General features: G+C 36.3%; 1 protein-coding gene across 2 annotated transcripts in view; it reads right to left on the reverse strand.

Moving 5' to 3' along the window:
• The window catches only part of ca16b (carbonic anhydrase XVI b), a 107,774-nt gene extending 83,188 nt beyond the window's left edge, over positions 1–24,586 (reverse strand). For both annotated transcript variants that reach the window (XM_067373111.1, XM_067373110.1), the window contains exons 1-2: positions 24,122–24,586; positions 508–594 (exon numbers count right to left, since the gene is read on the reverse strand). In XM_067373111.1, the coding sequence (XP_067229212.1) occupies positions 508–594; positions 24,122–24,209 (175 nt within the window). In that variant the 5' untranslated portion in view covers positions 24,210–24,586. The remainder of the gene's footprint in view (positions 1–507; positions 595–24,121) is intronic.
• Between the last annotated feature and the right edge of the window lie 308 nt (positions 24,587–24,894).

Consider the following 24,894-nt stretch of genomic DNA (forward strand, 5'->3'; position numbering starts at 1 on the left):
CAGATGCCCAGAGGAACGAGAGAAGAAAAAAGTCAGAAATAAAAAGATAAAAGATCAGCTGGAAATACGAGCAGAAAAAAAGAGAGAGTTTGAAATGAGATAAGAACAATTGCTGTTCACGATTATTGACTGTATGTCTGCCAGAGGCCATTGATTGATTCATTTTCATAACTCTCAATAAAACCCCTTCAAATACGGAATAAGAGCAATCCAGCAATTGCTCCCAGATTCTGCTGAGTTGGAGGAGTTATAGATTATGTAAAAATTCCCTCTCTGAGACAAAGCATTTCCAATTGATTTCACCAAGTGGTCTTCTATTGCTGTAAAACATGTAAAACTAATAGACCAAACCCACCTGCCGCTTTGCAAAAGGAAATATACTCATTAAATTTCCCAATAGGGTTGATTCCCCACAGACACACAGGCTTATGCTGAGTAAACATTGTTGCTATTGCTTACTGATGCTGTGCACACATTATCATTGTTTAGTGGTAGAGAATGACTCACCTGAATACGCCCAATAGGGTTCCTCAGACGCCCTCCGCTCTCGTTGAGTGGCTGAGCTCCCACGATGCTCTGTTTCCACATGTGAAGCTGTCAGAGATAAATCAGATGACACTATAATGACTTTCCATTAACAATAAATGCATAACATTATCAATGCAATATTGTCAACCTTAGAAAATGCTCTGCCTGTAATGCAACTCCTTATGTCTATATTTGTCTCAGGTATATTCAATGCTGGCTTAACTTCGTGAAGTGGAGGAAGAAAATCTCACCTCCATAGCCTGCTTCACTAGAACTGCTTACATGCCGTGTCTCTTGATAAAGTAATCAAAAGTAATAATAACACTAATAATAACACTCAAAGTGTACTCAGCGGGGCCTCCGAACCTGTGAAAAACCTGGCACTTGGCTCCTCTCATTAGAAACACTCACACCAGCTGAAGCTCCGGTCGGCATAATTACCAAAGAACGGCATGATTTGTAATTCTGAATAAGTAGTAGTAGGAGGTAATACTTCACAAACAGAAAGTTTCTTTTTGATTATCAGGCTTCTTTAACTCTCACTTGTCGAGTGAGAGTTCATGATTTGAAAGAAAAGGAACCAAAAGAAAAACTTTCTACTTTAAAATCGGCATGCATTTGTGCTTATACTCTGCAGTGCTTCGTGAAAAGTACAATTTGGCTTTTACTCTATTGAAATTTTGTTCTACAATGGTCTAAAAATTACTTAAGTCACCATGTAACATTTGGCAACTAGAAAGTGCTCATACATTTTTTATTTTTTTTTAATAGTATTACCATTGAAAAGTTTTTTAAATTAATATTACATTACATAACATTACGTTTTTCTTAGAAAGGGTTTAGACTTTTACATTGTTACAAAAAATATAAATTCTATTTCATCATGCTTTTCTTTAGAACATGCTATTAAAGGGTTAGTTCACCCAAAAAAAATTCTGTCATTAATTACTCACCCTCATGTCGTTCCACACCAGTAAGACATTCGTTCATCTTCAGAACACAAATTAAGATTTTTTTGATAAAATCCAATGGCTCAGCGAGGCCTCCATTGCCAGCAAGACAATTAACACATTCAATGCCCAGAAAGGTACTAAAGACATATTTAAAACAGTTCATGTTACTACAGTGGTTCAACCTTAATGTTATGAAGCGATGAGAATACTTTTTGTGCGCCAAAAATAACATGTAATAATAATAATACAAAATAATGACTTTATTCAACAATATCTATAGTGATGGGTGATTTCAAAACATTTCTTCATTAGGTTTCAAAGCTTTTGTTTCGAATTAGTGGTTCGGAGCATGAATCAAACTGCCAAAGTCACGCTAACCATTGAAATTTCTAAACACTTATGACGTAACAAAGCCTTGTTTACTGAAATCATGTGAATTTCACACTCCAAACCATTGAAGATTCGAAACAAAAGATTCGCAGCTTCATGAAGCAGTGTTTTGAAATCACCCATCACTAGATATTGTTAATTAAAAAAATAATTATTTTGTTTTTTTGGCTCACAAAATTATTCTCAACGCTTCATAGCAGGCCTCACTGAGCCATCGGATTTTATCAAAAATACCTTAATTTGTGTTCCGAAGATGAACGAAGGTCTTACGGGTGTGGAACGACATGAGGGTGAATAATTAATGACAGAATTTTCATTTTTGGGTGAACTAACCCTTTAATCAAATAATCCTGAAGAATTCCAATAAAACACGTTTCTTGAGCACCAAATCAGCATATTAGAATGATTTCTAAGGATCATGTGACACTAAAGACTGGAGTAATGATGCTGAAAATTCAGCTTTGCCATCACAGGAATAAATTACATTAAAATATATTCATATAGAAAACTTTTTAAATTCCACAATAGTACTGTTGGCCTTTCAAAAAAATCATTAAAAAAATCTTACCAAACTTTTGAAAAGCTGCGTTTAGAGAAAAGTTATTTTGTGAAATGGTTTGCCTAAAAATATGCTTATACTATCATTCTTTAAAAGTTAATTGACACTTTGGTTTATATTTTTGTTATAAAATGTAATTAGATAAAACATAAATACTAAATAAGGGCAGCAGTACAGATTTTTAATATTTTAAAGCACTGCAGTTCAAAAATGTAAAAAGCATGTAACAGCATTTTAGATTTTATAATGTTTGGTCAGTGCAAATATTGGCCTAACAGCTTAACTTTGGATGAAAGCGCTTGTTACATTAATATATGTAAATGCAGAAATATTCTTATTAACAACAACAAACACTGTATAAGCATTCAATGTCAGCATTATGATTTTTATCATCAATGACAATGGCTTGCATCTTTTGTGGCAAACGTATACAGTAATTACACAAATTTCTTCAGGTTGTTAAACAAATTTCAATGCTTGCAAAATAGCACCACAATATTAATTCGGCCTAATATTTGAGATCACTGTATTGCTTAAAGATTAATGATTTTATAGCAAACATAAACAACTTTCCTTGCAGTATTTTGCACAAACCATTCATCCATCTGTGCCAACATCCAAAATATAGGCCAGGGCTATACAGAGCTCTTTATATGGTTGACTAGTGCACCTTTATTCCATTCTCAGCTACTGAACTCAGCTACTGTAGCTGCTTCAAAGTGATTATTCGGCTCTTTGTGGCTTCTTTCATAAGTCTCCTTCTGCATGCAGGGTTTTGAGGGACAGTCTTTTCACAGCAGCAGTAGCTGACTTTCTGATAACTGAACAAAAAGTGCTCTCTGGGGCATCTAATCTACATGGAGATTAAGGGAGATTTTTTTTCACCATATATGCCTTTGTTTAACTGTAACTTTTCCTTGATAGTTTTAATCTTCATTTTCACAACTGTCTTACAAATTCACACCCCTAGTAATGATAGCTTAACTGTAGGTTTCTGTCTAGAAAACACGGTAGTTAATTAAATGACAGAGATTGTTCGGGTTATTCTAAATCAGCTATAACATATAAGGAGCCCCACACATGACATGCAGGAAAAAATTTAATTTTGCACACAATTTACTATTTTTTCCCTTAATTTACTAAATCGTGTGCTCAATTTATTATTTAATTTCCTTGATTTGCTAAATTGTGTGCACGATCTACTAATTTGTTCCCTCGTTTTGCTAAATTGTGCACACGACTGACTATTTTGTTCCTTCGATTTGCTAAATTATGCACACAAATTACAATTTCGTTGCCTCAATTTGCTAAATCGTGTGCACGATTTACTAATTTGTCCTCTCGATTTGCTGAATCGTGCGCACGATTTACTATTTCATTCCCACGATTTGCTAAAATCTTGCACATAATTTACTATTTGGTTCCATCTATTTGCTAAATAGTATGCACGATTTACTAATTCGTTCCCTCTTTTTGCTAAATTGTGTGCACGATTTACTAATTCGTTCCCTCGATTTGCTAAAGTGCGCGCACGATTGACTATTTTGTTCCTTCGATTTGCTAAATCATGTGCACAAATTACTATTTCGTTGCCTCGATTTGCTAAATCGTGTGCACGATTTACTAATTCGTTTCCTCAATTTTCTAAATTGAGAGCATGATTTACTTATCTGTTTCCTTGCTTTATAAATCATGCACATGATTTAGCAAATCGAGGGAAAGAATTAGTAAATCGTGCGCAGCGTACTATTTTTTTCCTGTATGTCATGTGCAGGGCTCCGAAATAACAAGGACAATGAACTGTACAGTACCTTACTGTAAAGAATAAAATGTAATATATACGCATTTCCATTTCTTACGATGAAACACGTTGGAGAGGTTGGCAAGGACTGCTGGGGACGATTGGGATGGAATCAAATGTATTGAAGTGTACATTTCCTGGTGTGCATCAGAAAGATGCATTCTGCGGCGTAAAGGATAGGATTTCTCCTCCAGACATATTAATATTTCAAGCAGCAGTATCCTAAAAGTACAAGTTTCCCCAGCTGTGCCTGGTATACCCTGCTATTCTCCCTTTGGCTTTGTAAAGACCCTGCTTATCTTGCTCTGTGTGTTTCAAAGCCTCCTGGTGAGAGACCCCTATGTCTCTTCGAGACAATTAAAGAAACTCTGAACAACACTACGCCTTTTCATGCTCAACTTTAAAGAGTTTCTTTTCCTGCTTTATTGAACCATATGGCAGATCATATGTCAGGAAGTGACTAGCGGTTTAGTGCATTTGTAAGTGCATCTAGTTATGGTTTTCGGCAATAAACAAATAAATAAATAAATTAAAATGTGAACCAAAAATACATTATAAATGTGCAGTTAGTGTCTTGAGGAGTTATTTATACCTCATTCGATTTTAAGAAAAGTATTTACGTTGGTATAATCTAATGTAGTCAATTTGATTAATTAAACAATATTATAAATAATGATCATATTTTGACTTGAATAAAACAAGTTCATTTAGATTTATAAAATGAAGCTGAATGATTTTACTTAAACTGTGCTGCCCACTTCATCTAGCAAACTGTGCATCATATTTTTCACACTGCATGTGAAAACTTGTAGCTTGTGAATGGCTCAACTATTAGACACAGTAGTGAACTGAAACCTTAAGAAATCATTCTGTTATGCTGATTTAGTGAATAAGAAATGTTTCTTATTATTAGCAATGCTGAAAAGTTTTTAATATTTATAACATTAAACTGCTTAATATTTTTGTGGAAACTGTGAAATATTTTTTCCAGGATTCTGAATAGAAAGTTTAGAAGAACAGCATTTATTTGTTGTTATATATTTTGCTGAATAAAAGTGTACATTTCTTAAAAAAAAATCTTGCTGATGGTAGTGTATGTTTCCATTTTTATTTCAAATGTGTTCACTAATGTGACTATATCCTATGGAAGCTTGTTTCCACCACTAAAAAAAAAAAAAAAAAAAAAAAGGTAATTGCGACTTTTTATCTCACAATTCTGACTTTTTTTCTTTTTTTGCGAGATAAAATTCACTATTACGAGAAATAAAGTCAAAATTGCGAGATATAAACTCACAATTACGAGAAATAAAGTCAGAATTGCAAGATATAAACTCACAATTCAGAATTGCAAGTTATAATGTCAGAATTGCTAGATATAAACTAGGGCTGGGCGATAAAACGATAACAATATGTATCGCGATAGACACGTGAACGATATCAATAAAAAATGTGTTCGATAAAACGTTCGATATTTTTTATTCTTCGTCGGAAGAAAGAGGAAAAAAAAAAAGAGGAAAAGTCAGCTCGCCAGTATGGCAGTTTTTTGGAAATTATAAGTCTGACTGTAGTCAGACCAATGTCATCTGCAAATTATGCAAGACCATAGTCCCCGCCAAGACTGGTAATACCACAAACTTGATGTACCACCTTAGCCGCGCTCACCCTTTGGAGCACAGCTGTATTCAACCAACTATTGCACTATTTTATTACACTTAATTAAGCATTTCTTACATTTTATTTCATTTTGCACCTTAAATGTTAAGAGATAATTGTTAAGTGTTCATTGTGACTTTAGACTTATGTTTACATTTTAATTATTTGAGTTTTCCATGGCAGTCTTAATAACTGAGGGGATTATGATCAGAGGAAGGTTAAGTTTAAAATAAAAAATGTTTAAATGTAATATATTTTCTCCTGGTCCTTATTTTAAATGGGTCATAAAAAATATGAAACACTGATATCATGATACAGTTTTCAGCCATATCGCCCAGCCCTAATATAAACTCACAATTGCGAGAATTAAAGGGATAGTTCACCCAAAAATGAAAATTTGATGTTTATCTGCTTACCCCCAGTGCATCCAAGATGTAGGTGACTTTTTTTCTTCAGTCGAAAGCAAATTATGATTTTTAACTGCAACCGCTGCAGTATGTCAGTCAAATAATAGCAGTAGATGGGAACTTCAACTATAACAGTAAATAAAACTTGCTTAGACAAATCAAAATTAACACCTGCGGCTCGTGACGACACATTAATGTCCTAAGACACGAAACGATCGGTTTGTGCGAGAAACCGAACATTATTTATATAATTTTTACCTCTAATACACCACTATGTCCAACTTCGTTCAGCTTCCTGTTAGTGAGGTCAAAAAACGCATTGTGATGATGGAAGTGATATCTCGCCCATATACTTCAATGAGCGCGAGACATCACTTCCGTTGTCAGAGCGCGATCAGACCTCACTAACCGGAAGTTGAACGCAGTTGGACATAGTGGTGTATTAGAGGTAAAAAATTATATAAATACTGTTCGGTTTCTCGCACAAACCGATCGTTTCGTGTCTTAGGACATCAATGTGCCGTCACGAGCCGCAGGGTTTAATTTGGATTTGTCTATGGAAGTTTTTTCGACTTTTATTGTTCAAGTTACCAATCACTGCTATTATTTGACTGACAGAGGGCAGCGGTTGCAGTTAAAAATCATAATTTGCGTTCGACTGAAGAAAAAAAGTAATCTACATCTTGGATGCACTGGGGGTAAGCAGATAAACATCAAATTTTCATTTTTGGGTGAACTATCCCTTTAAAGTCAGAATTGAGAGATATAAACTCACAATTCAGACTTTTTCCTCACAATTCTGACTTTTTTCAAGCAATTACGAGATCCTGCAATTCTGACTTCTTTTCTTTGAATTGTGAGATATAAACACGCAATTCTGACTTTATAACTCAATTGTGAGTTTATATCACACAATCCTGACTTTATAAACTTTCTTGTTTTTTTATTCAGTGGCAGAAACAAGCTTCCATACTATCCTGAGGCATCTTTGCTTTGAGACAAAAATGTTTACCTGCCATGTAGAAATGTGGTGAATAAATGATAACATTTTCATTTTCAAGGGAACTACAGCTCTAACAAACCATTCCCAGATGTATAGTTCAACACATTACGTGCACATATGTTGTGAGCTCTTAAACAGAGCATCCTGTCAAGCAGTCATCAGATCTCAGAACTGAAGTGCAATTCCTCATTTTATCTCACTTCAAAGTGTCTTAAAGTGACTCGGTCTCTGGGGCGAAGACACCCTGGTGCTGCTACTCTTGCATAAACAGATTTTCCAATCCTTCGCTCCGCTCTTGCCCTCACTTGCATCATTACTTTGGAGATTAATTAGTGGCTGCACTAAGTCGATTCTCTCCATTGCAGCAATTACGTCCACTCTTATTGGTTAGTAAGCAATTAGAGCTGCTCTCATTGGTTAGCGACCTGTCTAGGTCTGTTTATCGTCTAATCCCTGATGGACAGCAACAGACTACGTAGAGCATTGTACTGGCGTGGCAGACAATTAGCAACTGTGAAAGCTATCAGAAACCATTCAAAGGTTATGAATAGGGAACACTAACCTATAATGATTTTCTCATCACTCGTTACAAAGGGTAAACATTAGGTTCCGACCTAAAATAATGGACTCAATACCTTAGTGCTTGCGCAAGGCTTGTTTGAAGTCTTTTCCCATGGGCATTTAAAACAGTAGCTACCAGCCAGCAGGCGCCACATCAGCAAACCAGTCCTCTGAGGAAATATGTTTGCATGTCTGGCATTTGACGCGGTAAGGAGATGGCAAATAAAGTGAATGAAAGGTGACTTGCTAAAGGTGAGCTGTGTGTGTGCCTGTAGCGGGCTTGTTGTTATCAGGCGGAAGGTATACAAGAGACAGGCAATATGTGCACTGGCAGATTGTGATGCCAGGTGCATTTACGCAGTTGAGTGCAGCTAAACATGACATTAAAGAGGAACTGCTGCCTCTGAACTCACAAACATCAACATAACGGGTAACCTGGGCAACCTACACATGGGTAAACACGACACGCAGGTGTTAGCAGATGTGAGGTTTTCTCTAACACAATTGTTTCATCTACCACCCATGTTTAAGTATGCAATATAGTTGTTTGCCGATGAAATAACATGCCTAACTCTAATTTTTACATTTTATAAAGAAAGTATGATAGGTGTTTGCCCATGCAAAACTCTCCAAAATAATGCATTTCTATTTAGTTGCTAAAGTATTGCTGGGCGGCGGATTAGACACGCTCATGGTTATTTATTTTGCTAAGATTTCACTTATATACAGTCAAACCAAAATTTATTCAGACACCTTGAACATTTCATTCATTATTAGTTTATTCACTATAGTTTACTAAAATATGACAAGATCTCAGAGTTAAACTCTGTCAGAAAAAAATAATCTTAAAAATATCTGACTTCCTGTTTGGTTTCGGATTTCGCTCCAAGAGAATTTTTTGTAGGTACTGAGCTGATAAATGTGTGTACCGAATTTCAAAGCCCTAGTGTAATGTAGCGAGCGGGGCTGTACGTTAGATGGCGCTATCGAGCCATTTTGCCACGCCCAATTCCGAAACCCATAACAGACGTAAATTTTCACCACTTCTGACGCGTGTGCAAAGTTTTGTGAGTTTTCGAGCACGTTTAGGCCCTCTAAAATGCGATTCACTTTGGAGAAGAATAATAATAATAATAATAATAATAATAAACGGAGCAATTCCAATAGGGTCCTCACACCATCGGTGCTCGGGCCCTAATTATGTCAGATAACACTTAAGATAAAACTTATAAAACTGCCAAATTCACGCTCCCCAGTGGTGAACCACTGAAATTTCGAAACACTTAAAGGGATAGTTCACCCAAAAATGAAAATTTGATGTCCTAACATCAATGAAACATTGATGTCCTAAGACACGAACCGTTCGGTTTGTGGGAGATTTATATCATTTTTTTAACTCTAATACGCCACTATGTCCAACTGCATTCAGCACTCGCTTAGTGAGGTCTGATTGCGCTCTGACAACGGCAGTGATGTCTAGCACTCATTGAAGTATATGCACGAGACATCACTGCCATTGTCAGAGCGTGATCAGACCTCACGAATCGAGTGCTGAACACAGTTGGACATAGTGGTGTATTAGAGGTAAAAAATGATATAAATACTGTTCGGTTTCTCGCACAAACCGATCATTTCGTGTCTTAGGACATCAATGTGTCGTCACGAGCCGCAGGGTTTAATTTGGATTTGTCTGTGCATGTTTTTTGACTCTTATAAATTGTGTAACCATTGAAACGCATTATAAGACTGACAGACGGCAACAGTTGAAGTTAAAAATAATCATTTATGTTCTACTGAAGAAACAAAGTCACCTACATCTTGGATGCGCTGGGGGTAAGCAGATAAACATCAATTTTTTGGGGGGGGGGAAGAACTATCCCTTTAAGACGTGATGAAGCCTCGTTTACTGAAATCACGTGACTTTGGGCAGTTTGATACATGCTCGAAACCACTGATTCGAAACATAAGATTTGTTAAGCTTCGAAGCTTCATGAAGCAGTGTTTTGAAATCGCCCATCACTAGATATTGTTGAATAAAGTCTTTTTTTTCTTTTTTTTTTTTTGGTGCACAGAAATATTCTCGTCGCTTCATAACAGTAAGGTTGAACCACTGTAGTCACATGAACTGTTTTAAATACGTCTTTAGTAGCTTTCTGGGCATTGAAAGTGTTGATTATCTTGCTGTCAATGCAGGCCTCACTGAGCCATCAGATTTTATGAAAAATATCTTAATTTGTGTTCTGAAGATGAACAAAGGTCTTACAGGTGTGGAACGGCATGAGGGTGAGTAATTAATGACAGAATTTTCATTTTCATTTTGGGTGAACTAACCATTTAAAAACAAAACCTATCAACAACAACAACAAAAAAGATCTTTATAGAGGACAAAATCCATTTAAATAAACTATCAGAACTAAATATTGCAGTTAGTTTTGGTCATTTGTTCCATAACCCACATATAAAAGGACAATATAAAGCTACTGTTACCATGCACATATAAGCTTCTCAGCGGACTCCTCAGCATAATACATAAACAACCCATACTCCCACTAGGCGTGCTGAAAATAGCCCGTCACACTTTAACATGAGAACTCAGAGGTTTAATTAAGCCGAAACACCCACTATGGCCCTTTTTTGACAAATAAACGTAGTTAAAATAAAGACACGCTAAAATGCTGATGCTGTCGTGACACGGTTCTCACCAACCATAATGTATTGCGATGACTAAGTGATATTTCATTTCAAGAATTTTTCCATCAGGCTGTGTATTTTTGACTAGCCACTTTAATAACTATAGAAAAACATGCAACCTTTACAACACCCAAACAGAAACAAACTGTTCACATTAATTAGCATCAAACACAGAGACATCTGGGACTGTTTATCACTGCTGATCAAATTCTGTTTTGCACATACTATACAAAAATATGTTGTGGCATTTGTTTATAATTTATAATTTTTGCTTATACAAAGTAGGCTCTATAATATGTTTTAAAAAGGACCTATTATGCAAAATTAACTTTTAAAAGGTGTTTGAACACAGATGTGTAACCACAGTGTGTGTAAACAACCAGCCTATAATGGTAAAAATCCACCCACTATTTTCTTTATAATCCCTATAAATCATAAGCAGTCTCTCCAAATGATTTCCTCCCACTCTTACGTAAGAGTAGCCCCGCCCACGACTGGCCACGGAGTCAGCCCTATTAGCTTAGCTCCTCCCCTGAGTGAAGCTGTACACAGTCTGCCTTGTTTATCTCCTCACTAGAGCATTTAACGGCAGCATTTAAGTAAGAAATGTTGAAATGTAAGCTACTAAAGTTATTTAATCAAGAGCAGTGAGTGATTTTCTGTTTTTCTTTTGTTGTTTGATTCATATTAACAGCATATACAGTACTGCATATTTCACTGCTGTCACTTTAATACACAGATCTAATGTACACATACAATTTCTTTCCTTACTGTTTATGTTCACAGACATAACCAACTGTTTGTGTGTTTTTGACATAACCTTGCGTGTATTTGACAGTTTAAGTGCAATAAAATGTGCGAGAGAAATCGGTTTAATACTCACAGGACGTGCCGTCTGACAGTCAGCTTTCTGTGCGCGTACTTCGGATGTGTGCGCTCAGAAAACCACATATCGGAAGTTTAAACTGATATGGCTTTAAAACGCATGCAAACAATAAACTTTCATGATGACAAAGAACTGCAATGTCATGTGAGCATGACCACGATAGAGATGATAATCAAAACCAAACAGATGTTTTGTTAGTTTTTGGCACAGTATCTGAGGCACAAGTTGTACAGGCTCCGCCCTCTTCTGGAAAGTGGGGTGGGGAGCAGCAGCTCATTTGCATTTAAAGATACATGCACGAAAACGGCAAGTTTTCCTTCCATTCAAAAATGCACATTTACAACATGGTTACAACAGGTATTTTGAGCTGAAACTTCACAGACACATTCAGGGGGCACCTAAGATTTGTATTACATCTTGTAAAAAGGCGCATAATAGGTTCCCTTTAAGTGTAATGGACTTTCAGTTGCAAGCAATCATGCGCTTTCAGGTGCAAACAATTTTTAAGAGGCTTAAAAAGGTGAAATAGGAAAAATAAATGCACTGATGACAGCATGATAAAGTATTGCACTCTAAACAACATATGCATGTACGCATGGTTAGGCAAAGAGTAAATAAACAAGCGTGAGGCGTGTTTCAAGGTCCAGGCACGTTCTAATTCAACACGCAGGTCACAGCAGGTGAGTCTATCATCTGCACTACTCAACTTCCTTAACAATACCTCTCTTTGTCGACCTTTACTGATCAAGCTCTAAATCCGTGGTACAAACATCTCTAAATGGCACAGCGGACATTTACACTGTGTTCCAAAGCAAGTCTTCAAAGGGCAAACATGGCACGCACAGACCTAGAAGCGGAAAAGGTCAGAAAAGCATAATAGATGCGCGACTCCTCCCTACCTAAAGCACCTGATGTGCATGGAGAAATAAACGGCAGCGATAACCCTCAGTCGGTGTTTTGTTTAGTGCAGACAATCCTTTGATAAATGACTCGGCGTGTGAGTGATTTTTTTTTGTGTCCACAAAGAAATATAATCTACTTTTGTTACAGCGGCTTTTCAAAGGAAGAATCGAGAGCCGACCGTGAAGCTCTCTTGAGTTATATTTAACTGGGCCTCTGCTTCCCGCTCCGGCTTCATAATCTATTTTTGCGGTTAGTGTTTACATTTGCCTGTTGACCCAGTGGAGATCATCTAAAAAAAGCTGTCAGGTTAAAGAGCTGACCCGAGATTATGTGTCATTGTGTGTGAAACCAGCTTACAAACCGTGAAATCGCTTTAATAGGAAGATCTTAATTACTAAACTCTTTTCAGACTGGGGATGAGAGCTTTGTATGGCATTAGAAGGGAGTATAAGTTACATCAGCAACATCTGCAATATGCATATTTTCTTAAAAATACAATAAAAACTAAATTTGGTGCCCATGCAAAAACTTCACCACAATGCCTGACAACTTACCCACTATTGTCTAAGCAAATGATAAGATGTTCTGAATGGTGTTGCTAGTGGCTGCTAGGTGTTCTGACTGAGCACTAGGCGTAAGGCTTATTGTCTAAAAAAAAAAAAAAAACATAGACTTGGGAGTGGGCTCTTTTGATTTGATGTCAGACACACACACAAAAAAAGTGTCAAAATAGTGAGAATATCGGTGCAAAAAATATAATAATTATGCAAAGCCATTGCAAATATGGCTTTCTGAGTGGTTTCTTGCATAGCTAAAGTATTACAGGTGGTTACTAGAATGTTGCTAGGTAGTTTTAAAGATTTATTGAATGGTTACCAAAGTTCTGAGCAAAAAATGATAGGCTACAGTATGCAAATAAGCAGATATTTCTTGAGACGAGGGGAAAAAAAGATCGGATAGGGAAAGCTCTCGCTTCGTGTGGATGTGGCCTAAGTCTGTGAGATTTTTTTTGCCTGAATTATTGTCTGTGAGACAAAAAGTGGAAAAAATTGTGAAAATATCTGAGTGACAAAATACAATAAATTTGCAGTCATTGCTTAAGTGATCAAAAATTTTTCTAGGGTATTTTAGGGTGCTATGGTTTCTGTGTTACAGTTTTGAATGAGTTCTGCCAAAGATCAGAGGTAAAAAAAAAAGTGGTTTCCAGGGAGTTGCTAAGCTATTACTGCTGGTTGCTAGAGTGTTGCTAGGTGGTTGCTAAGTTGTGGGTGGTTTCTTGTAATTCAAAAGATCCCAAACACAAGTCTAACCATTTCATTTTTCATGCAAGAACGGGCACGGACATTTGTAAATTTAATGTGTCTGGCTTCCGGTGTCATTTGCTTCCAGTTATTTTTAGCTGTACAAGCTTGTTATGCTGCCTGATAATGCAAACTTCTGCTAATGCAAGTCTATGGGATTGTTTTATTCGTTTGTTTGTCAGCCAGATGAAAATCATAAATTTGATCACTTAAAAATAATAGCACACCTGTTTAAAAAACAAAAAGAAAAGGCAGGAATGGCTTCCTTTGCCTCACCATTTGCAGAGATGGCCTATTGTAACTTAATCTGTAAAATCTCACATAAGTACTAAACATTTATCCTCATTCATTTGATCAATGAAGATAAATCAATGGCAACAAGGAAGAAAAGATCCTATCTATAGTCTTAAAGCAAAAGGCAGGGGACAAGGTGGACCCCGCACCATGAAAGTCTGGAGTCAAAGCAAGCCAGCCCACATTGTATTCGCAAACCACTAACATCCTGGCTTTATCCTGTATTTATGGAACAAGTGATAGCCTATTGTTTCATTGTTTAGTAGAAGACTGACCTATTTTAAACAGCAATACAGTACAACTTCCTGTGTAGAAAAGCCAAGGGTTAAACAGGCACCGCAGACAGAGAAAGCTCCGTTTTATAGAGTTCTCTGTCGGGTTCAACCAGAGAATTACGTGATCCTTCATGAATAAAATGAAAATGGCAAAGTATACTGCATAATGTAAAATTCCATTGAGGCTATTAAGAGCAGAGAATGCCTTAACATCTGCCCGGTGTGAAAGATAATTACAGTGTAATTAAGATCCCTATAGACGGAGTCTCTCAGACCAGTAGCCATCACTAAAGCTGCCAAAGCTAACACTGAGGTCTTACCAGCTATAGTAGCTGAACGCTCTGCTGACTGAGTCTATCAAAAGCTTGGGCAAATCCATTAGCTGGATTAATCATATGTTACAGGTTTGAGGAAAGGGCAAATACATTTTCACCATTAATTATCAAGCAATTGAGTGAGTGTGTAACAACCTTTACAAGGACACACATAATCACAGAACCATAAAGGTTCCATCTACTGATTTTCATCTAGCTTTCTAATCAAAACTAAATCCAGGTTTCCCAAGACAGTTCATAAATAAAAATGACAGTTGTTAAAGAAACTAATTAAAATAAGAAACAGCTTAAATTTGAGCTGTTTTATCTTATGTTTTGTGTTATTTTAAATCATTTGAACCCATTCTGCGACCCCCTTGGAAATTTGCTGATGCCGCCTAATGGGCCCCGGCCATCTGGCTGAGAACCACTGGTCTAAAGTGTTATTTGTTTGTAAAAAAAAAAAAAAAAAAGAAGAAGTGTAATTTATACATGCAAGTCGTTTTTTTTTTTTTTTTATATGAATATCTCAAATGTTTTAAAGTAACCTCAAACTAGTAGGAGTATGCAGATCTGAGGGGATTTTAAAAGTGCAAAAAAGTAATGGAAATTAATAAAATATTAAAAAGTCATGAAAAATTCCATAATTATGCATTTTAAAGCTCTAAAATATTTTAATGGGCAGAAATTGCTGTTTCTGATCAAATAATAATAATGATAATAATAATAATAAACTATAAACCATGAACAATTAGAAGTCATTTAAATTCATTGGTAATAAAAAGTGTGAACACTAAAAAACATACAGTTATTGGAACGTCTTGAAATTATGGAATTTAGTTATTATAATTTATAATTATTTTGTTTAATTATTTGAGTGTATTGTCTTCAAAATTTTCTTTGAGAATGGTGGCCTTGAAGTCAAAAAGTTTGTGAACCACTTCTTTTAGACCTTGCACTGCAGAACTCTGGCCTCTCTAATGTAAAATTTCAAGCTACTTACATATATAATGTAAACATACAAGGACAAAATGACGTAAACCTGAAATTTTCCATTAAATATGGTTCATTTTTAGTGGAAAAAATGTTGTTTTGAACTTATTTAGTGATATTTGTGGCTTTTACAAAACAAAAAAATGTCAAAGTGATGTGACGCTTGTTGAGACTGATTGTGTTTTTATCCCCTTAGAGAAGCTGTAATCTTGTAATTTGTTTTCTAAAGTCTCTTAATCAAATTTAAAGGCTACTCAAAAAGCGGCTCTTAAATCACACGACTTTCCTGCTCTAAAGCACTAAGTATAAAAGACAGGCAAAACAATCTCAGATTAGAAGGTTTAAGACGAAGTGAGACAATGATGTCATGATATCACAAACACAGTTTCGCAATAATTTATATTTATATTTATATATATATATATATATATATATATATTTATATATATATATATATATATATATAAATTTAATATATAATATAATATAATATAATATAATATAATATTATATAATATAATATAATATAATATAATATAATATATATATATATAAATATTATATTATATTATATTATATTATATATGTAATAAATATATATATATATATATATGATTATGTCTGAACTTTATCATTTGACTTCATGGCTTTCAAAAACTACAAAAGGTTTTTTTGTGGATGTGAACAGGCAGGACACATGGGAACAAAGTGTGTGTGTTTTGTGCACGTCCATCCACCTCAGCACTATCTGTAATACATCTGAGAAAAGGAAATTACCACTTCTCTGAGCATTTTGGCTGTGCTTCCAACAAGTCGAGGGGCAAGATAACTCTCCCATACTTTTATATCTCATAAGTATTAAGGTCAGGAAAGAGAGTGAGTGAGAAGAAAAAAGAAGGACAAAGTGAATGTGTGAGAGAGAGTGAGAAAAACATCCACTGCAAGGCTTCAGAAGCTGTCAGGCTATTAAGGCCACTAATCAATCATCATATTAAGATAATATAACCTCTCTCTTAAAATAATGCATAATTAACAGAATCATTGGCAAGAGGCTACATGGACTGACATCCAATTACTTCCATCAGATTATTATCTCTGAAAATCTCAGTTCATACAAAACACAGCTATTAACACATAGCTGCGAGTTTTATCATTTTAATATGTCTGCACAGAGCTGAATATACATGTAATTAGATTCTATACAAGTACCACGCACATAAAATGATACATTTGAGACCGCCTTCCAGCTAAGTAGCTCGCTCATGCGCTACAGTATCATCAAAGGAGCCTATGAACCAGCAGAACCACATCACAGTCTTTCATTCCTAACATCCTAAGCCTTTTTAACATGGTTCGTGGTGTCATTGGTGTGGGTGATTGGACAGTCTGCTGGGAATCGATATAAGGATGCAGCAGGTCAAGGCCTTTCATCAACCACACAGGAGATCCAAAGCGCAGCATGTGGCAATTGGAAACATATGATAAAAGACTCACAGAGAGCTCGTGGCTAAGGAATCTCTGACCCGAGCCCTGGCCTCCAGTTGTGTCCTGCACCTCAATAAAAATGTAAATATCTCATCTGCTCTGAGCGATTACTCACTCAGCTGGTGAAGAAGTCAAGAAAACTAGGTCTTAAATAGGGAGCGGGTTACACAAATGCTCATTTCCTCATCTTTTAAAGTACTAATTAAAATGCTGTTCGTGTGGAGAACAGAAAACAGAAGATACTTTACGAGAAAAAGCAGTACATCTTCAAGAACCACAACACTGCAATCATTAAGAAGAAATATCTTCAAGACAAAGATCACTGCACTGATTTATGCACTGGTGGTTTCTGATTTTTAGAAAATGCGAGTGTATAAACTATGATATTAGGGTGCTTTTTTCCCCCATGCCTTGCTATGCCTAGCAATATATTATATATATATATATTTATTTATTTATTTATATATATTAGAGAGAGAGAGAGAGAGAGAGAGAGAGAGAGAGAGAGAGAGAGAGAGATTTAAATTTTTCCAATTTTTAATGTTTATGACAGTCAAAAAGAAATAAAGACTCACCAAGGCTACATTTATTTGATCAAAAATCAAGTCAGACATTTTACTGAATATTACAGTAAAAACAGTAATATTCTGAAATATCATTACCATTTAAAATAACTTGTCTTTTGCAATATATTTTAGAACGCAATTTATTCCTGTGATGGAAAAGCTGAATTTTCAGCATCATTATTCTTCATCAGTCTTCATCAGTCACATGATCCTTGAGAAATCAATCTAATATGCTGATTTTGTACTCTAGAAAAAATTCTTATTATTATCCATTTTATAAAAAACAAACAGTTGTGCTGCTTAATATTTTTGTGGAAACAGTGATCCATTTTTTTTTCAGGACTCTTTGATGCAAAGAAAATTAAAAAGAGCAGCATTTATTTGAAATGGTCTTTACTGTCACTTTAAATTTAATGCATCTTTGCTGAATACAAGTATTCATTTCATTTAAAAAGGAAACCATACCCTAATATTTAGCAGCATAACATGATATACTTATCTGTATATTGTGCATACCTACAAATATGTTAAATATATCATGTACAGCTTTTGGAATTGTTTACATTTAATGCCAAATATGATGGTCATGACCAAATAGACATGAATGTCAAAAATGACCATGCAAAACGAGTAAAATAAGGACTAAGATGGGAAGAGGGGAGACGTCCCTCCTGAATCTTTCCCCTGCTGACAACATACTGCTGACAAAGCAGATATAAGAGCACACACACTTTTCAGAATCCTAGAATAAAACACAACAGATGCAGATTCATACCATATCCATATCTAAAAGTGTCTCGTAAAATCATCACTGCTTTATTCTTGAATTCCAACCACAGAAAGTAATTACAAACTGTGGGGCGAAACGCCAGTGTTTTATTAGCCTAACAAGCCATATCTGGGTCTAAAAGGCATGTTACAACAGAAGTGATCTTCCTGGGAACTAAAACTTTAACACACTATTAAAGCGCTTGCCCGCAGTCAAAACTCCAATCCTGTAAAATGCACGCTAAAGTGAGCCAGTGACATATGTAAAAGTCACATCCATCTGTGGATATGAAATATGGATCTGGATCACTGCTTGCCATTATTTTTAATGCTTCCTGCGTATTGATTTTTTACTCTCTGCTTTCAATTAAATGCGTTACAGACTTTGTATGCAGGTCAGGGATTTGGTGATGGGTGGATAAGAATGGCAGAGGAGTAGAGGGCTTCTTTTCTGATTTTATTGCGCCGACTGCCTTTCAATCACACGGGAAAGGACTCCTCATTAGGGGAGAGCGAGAGTGCGGCAACAAAGACTGAAGGGCAAGGTAGAGCATTAAAAATCCAGTGTCTTTTGACAAGAGGCCCTTGATGGATACTGGTGTCAAGCAGAAGCTTCCTGTGGTGTCAGCCAGAAGAGATGATAGACACTCCCCACAGGGATTGGAGATCTTTGACCTTCTTTTGCACGTGCCCACTGGTGCACACACTCAAAGTTACCGCTTCACATCTGATATAGGTTTAAACACATCTACAAATGCCCAAAAGCGTGTAGCTCAAGGGTGTGCATTAAATTTTACACAAAACCTGCTCAGATGTGAACTGGCGGCACGCGAATAAAAGTGGTAATGGCCCTTGCTGAAAACACACACACACACGTCTTCAGTGCTGGTTAAATTACTTACAAATTGTTGTACAATACCAATTGCAAATTACATGGTGAAATTTGTAGTTAGTAATGTAATCTAGTATAGTACACATTTGAGGTAATATAATCTGACTATTGTTTTATTACTTTTAGATTACTTTTGCGTTTTGACCTAACTTATCTTGTAAAATCTTGCACCATATTTATTTAAAAATACAAAGAGAAATAAAATATATTCCATTCCTTGTTATCGACAACTTGAAGTGCATTAAACACTACGTCAGTGTTTCCAAAACTAGGGTTTGTGAAGGAACTGCAGGGGATTTTAATCTAATCATTAATTAAATGATAAAAATGTCCAATTAAAATACATAAAAACAAATCAAAATGAAACAATTACTAAAAAAGGTGTTTGTTTTAGAAAGATATTTTATTTATTTATCTGCATATCTTGTGATCATTAACTGACATCAGAGAACCATGAATGTGCAAATGTTAAATTATTGACTTTGAATCTCAGGGGGATTTCAAGTAAAGTTGACGACATTTGAAGCGGATCAAAAAAGTTCATCAAAGTTGTCCTAAGAACTAAGTTAAAAGTTTTAGGACAACTTTGATAAATGGTTTTGATCCACTTCAAATGTTGATTACTGTATATTCGGCCAAACAGCTGACAAAAAACATTTGGGAATCCCTGTATCACATGTAAATATAAAATTTTGCATTTTAATATATGTGAAAGACAAAAGCCTTCCGAAGACATAGTAATACATGATTAAATGACTCACTAAGGGTGTGTTCACACTCGTAGTTCAGTTCTCTTGGTTTGTTTGGTCTGGACCAAAAAAGGAAAATGATACATTCAGTCCTGGTTTGATTAGCGTTCACACTGTCAATTTTAACACAAACTGCTTTTATGATGTATATTTTTCGATGGCACTTGTTGAATATCCAAAACAATGCTGTGTGTTGGGCTAAATGCGCTCGCTGTATGTGCGTACATATGATAGTATATGATGGACCTCGTGAAGAGCTTATAAAATGTCTAAAGGAGTCAAATCAGCAGCAGGAATCCCATAACACAAATGAAGATCTGCTGCAAGAAGACGCAGTTCTCTGGAGACAGTTCTGACATCTGTACCAAACTGTGATGGGCAACATCGCAACTATGATGAGAAAAAACAGGTATGCTTGAGCATTCTGTCCTTTTTAGGGTCGCATCTTGTGACATCATGTCCTGTTTTTGGTTTGTTTGCACGTCTTTGGTCCATGTTGCATTCATATTTCAGTCGAACTGCACCAGAGTTCGTTTGGAAGTGGACCGAGACCCATCTTTTCAGTCCACTTGTTTGGTGCACACCAGGGTTCGGATGGCAGCGTTCACACTTATTCAAATGAACTAACGCAGGGTTCATTTTAATTGAACCAAATTTGCCAAGTGTGAACACACCTTAAGTGATAATTAAAATAATAACTAACACAAGTTTGTCAGGAGTTGATTAGATGTTGCAATGTTGAGAAAACCTTCCGTACAAGTGAAAGGATTTCTGTAAATCCAGTGGTCAAATCATCTCCATTTTCCATGTAATTATAGCCACTTGACTATAGTGGCTGGTCGGTGTGTACAATTTCACAAATCTAGAAGACTTTCCAAACATACAGGGGTTGGACAATAAAACAAACACCTGATTTTAGACAATAATTAGTATGGTGTAGGGCTTCCTTTATTCAGCCAATACAGCATCAATTTGTCTTGGGAATGACAGACACAAGTCCTTCACAGTAGCCAGAGGGATTCTGAGCCATTCCTCTTCCAGAACAGTGGAAGCTGGATAAAGAAAAATGTTTTCTGGTCCTCCAGAATGGTTTGGTAGTCTTTGGCAGTGACGCGCCCATCAAGCATAGTAGGGAATGCCATGATATAGCAGCCCAAACCATCACTGATCCACCTCTGTGCTTCACTTTGGGCATGCTGGTGTTAAGCCTCTTTGGGGCTTCTCCACACTGCAACTCCCACGGATGTGGGGAAGTCAGTGAAGGTGAACTCATCAGAGAAGAATACAAATTGTCCACAGCCCAAGATTTGCACTCTTTGCACCATTGAAACCAACATTTGGCATTGGCACGTGACCAACGGTTTAGCTATAGCAGCCTGACCATGACAATTGACTCTGTGGAGCTCCCAACAAACAGTTTTGGTGAAAACATTTCAAGGTAAGTAATTAATTCTGCAGTGAGTTGGGCAGCCGTGGTTTTATGTTTTTTTTTTCAGATACAATCCGGGTTAGTACTTAGTCATCCTTTTCAGACAGCTTCCTCTTGTGTCAACAATTACTCCTGTTGATTGTGGTTCATCCTTCGTGGTGGTATGCCGACATTACCCTGAATTCCATAGCTCTCGGTACACCACAAAGATTTGCTGTCCTGGTCACAGATGAGCCACCGAGATGCACACCAGCAATTCGTCATCTTTTGAACTCTGATATGTCTCCCATTATGTTGTGTGGATTGCAATATTTTACGTACAGCTGAGCTATTGCTCTGCTAATTCAACCTTCACACTCTGCTCAAGCTGATGGAATGTAAAATCAGTAAAGTTTGGCCACCAGGCCGCACATATATAGGCGTAAAACTTCCAAAACTATATTGGTCAGTGTTTCAGTTTCATTGTCCAACCCCTGTATATAAGTAATAGGCTTTTTTAGAAAGGAATATGTAATCATGTAATTAATAAAAAAAAGTAACTGTAGTCTGATTAAGCACATTTTAAAATGTATTTTAATCCAATTACAAGTACTCAATTTTTGGAATCTGATTACCTAATCCAGATTAATATATAATCAGTTACTACCCAGCACTGTTTGTCATGGTGGGGAGCTTTAATGATATTCTGCATTTTTACATTTTCATCAAGACATTATATTGAATAATTTAAGCTGCTATTTGGTCTCACAATGTAAGCACAATCAGAGCCACAGAAACAATATATAATTCAAATGGAATTCAGAAACAAAAAGAATTATATAATTGGAAGTCCCAGCCCTTCCTGAAACAAATAATGAAGTGCCCTTTCATTTCTGAGAAGCTTGGGTGAAGACAATGGGGGACGGCCTTGGGTCAGAATGCCCTGATGCCCAGTGTCCAGCCTGTCTTCAATAAGAATAAGTAGAAAAGAAGAATCCGCACAACAAACAAATGCAAAGTTCAAGGTCCTTCGAATAAGAATAAAACATCTGCTCCGATTTTGATGTCAAATATAACTTTTCCGCATTCAAAATTATGCAAGCTGATGTAACAGGCTGTTGCCATTAGAGGTTATCTAAACTTGCAATTTAACCATTGCCCTACATACAGACCATCTCAGCCCACTGTCAGCTTTATAGAAATATGATACCGCTAATAGAAATACAAGGACATGATCTGTACAAAAGCGTGTGTCTGTATAACAAAAGCTAATGAGGGCTGGGACAGGAAAAGGAAACATTGAGTTGCGATGTCCGCCATGTTCAGTTCATCTGCTCACCCACACAGGCTAATATCTTTGAGTAATAATGGATCAACACATTTTCAAGCCTATATTTCAATGCCGTTTCGGCAGTGGCAAAAAGGTCTGGATTGTCCAATTTGTTCTCATGTTCCTTATTACCAGCCAGACTTTTTGCTTGGGATGCTTTTCACTATGTTTATTAAGCTCACATGATGTCAAGAGTGTCCAAAAGCAACAGATTAAAAGGGAAATTTGGCATATTAATGCAATCAAAATCATATTCTCACATCATATATCCAGAGATGATTAGGGAATAGAATAAAAACACATTCATGGGCATCAAATGTAATATTGCTCAACTACTAATCTGAATATTCCAGAGTCCTCTTCAATGTAGCTAGGAAAACCAATTGATACAACATGGTAACTGAACCAGATTTACACTACATATGTCATTTAAATTTGAACACAGCAACTATTTACATGTTTAAACCGGCTTAAGAATGTTTGTTGGTCTTCCCATCTGGTCAAGATGGTCTCTTGGCCAGTATTTTTCAAAAGGTCAGGCTGGCAGCTAAAAAGCAACTTAGCCAGGTTGGGAGACCATTAAACCAAGACCAACTTATGCTGGTTTAAGATACTTTTTTTTTAAATCACTGTTAAAAAAAAAAAAAAAATGTCTGTAGGTCTGTAATATACCTGTATATAAACTGATTAAAATGGAAAACTTAATTTAAGACAGCAATTAAACTTAAGTAGAATCTAAGTGGTACTAAATATAAAATTAATGAAATTACTGTGACAGTTTAAATGGATGGAACACAAAGATGCTGTTGTAATGATGAAAACATTTTAGTGCATCTGCTCACAAACTGGAACTTCTTAAAAACAATTCAGATTAATTTCACATGCACGAGAATACAAGAGATGATCTGCCAGCCTGATATAAAAATCAGAAATAAAAAAATTAATTAAAAAAAAATCTAAATAATGGAATAAATATAATAAAATCGTTAATTAAAAAAAATAATAATACAAACAAATTGCATAAAAATAAATAAATAAAATATTTCACTAATAGAAGTCAAACCTATGAGTTTCTGGATACCTTTCACATAGCCTGGATGACATCACCTTGGGAACAATCAAGTCCGTGAGACCATCCGAGCCTTTACTTCTGTCACAAAGCACTGCGAAACTGACCTTCAATCAAATGTGCACCTTTTAAAAAAACTGAATTATAGCAGCTACAGTTATGATCCGTTTGCATTGCAATGCACATATTTACCCTAAACATACACAATCACTCTTGATGCCTTATGATCTCTGACGCTGATCGACAAGAATGCACCTGCCCATTGGACATAACTTTTTGCAGAGAAATCTCCCACAATCACCGTTCCGATTATAAAATATTAACCACAAAGGCCTCTCTTACCGGGATGACAGCTGATGGGTTGGATGAGAAGGGCTGATAAAGTCAAACACAACATCCCTAAACGACACGATCCTCGCAGTCTCCACATGTCCAAATGCGCAATTAGAGCAACACGGAATGGCGGATCAAATTGAGCGTCAATGAAGGAAACACACTAACTTGACTAACCGAAATAATTGCGAGAGTGATCAAGGCGATTTTAATGACCGGCGACAAATCTTGTGCCTGTTTCGTGGGACATTTCGGGCAGCCCACAATCCGCGCACACTTCTGCTCTCGGTGGCGTCCTTTACATTCTCAAGTTAATCCCAACCGGACACACTTTCAGACGCTCGTGCTCTTTCAGTTCCTCTGCTGTACAGCGGCTCTCTCGCGCGCGCATCTACAAAGTCAGTCGCTTCAATCACATTCAGCGCGGACCGCTTCTCTATCCAGGAAGTTGTGCATATGAGCGTTTCGTGTTTTGCCAGAGAAATTAGTTGAGAAATCAAAGCCCTGCCCTCTGGATCCTAGCGCCGAAGGCTGTGGTTCTGTACGACTGCCGAAGAAAGATGAGGATTGGCTACTGGAAGCTGAAGCACAAGACTGTTCTCATGGTGTGTCTTTCTAAAACAGTTAGTTCCGGTCCTGTGATCTGATTGGTCAAAGCGGCGTTCCAAGCATGCATATTTAGTAGGGTCGATGACGTGACGCCTTTTTTTTTTTTGGTCGTCCGGATTAGTGATAAAAAAAAATATTCTATAATGAAAATGAATTATTTTTTTTTATATTTT

This window comes from Chanodichthys erythropterus, chromosome 21 (assembly GCF_024489055.1).
Source record: "Chanodichthys erythropterus isolate Z2021 chromosome 21, ASM2448905v1, whole genome shotgun sequence".
Classification (NCBI taxonomy): domain Eukaryota; kingdom Metazoa; phylum Chordata; class Actinopteri; order Cypriniformes; family Xenocyprididae; genus Chanodichthys; species Chanodichthys erythropterus.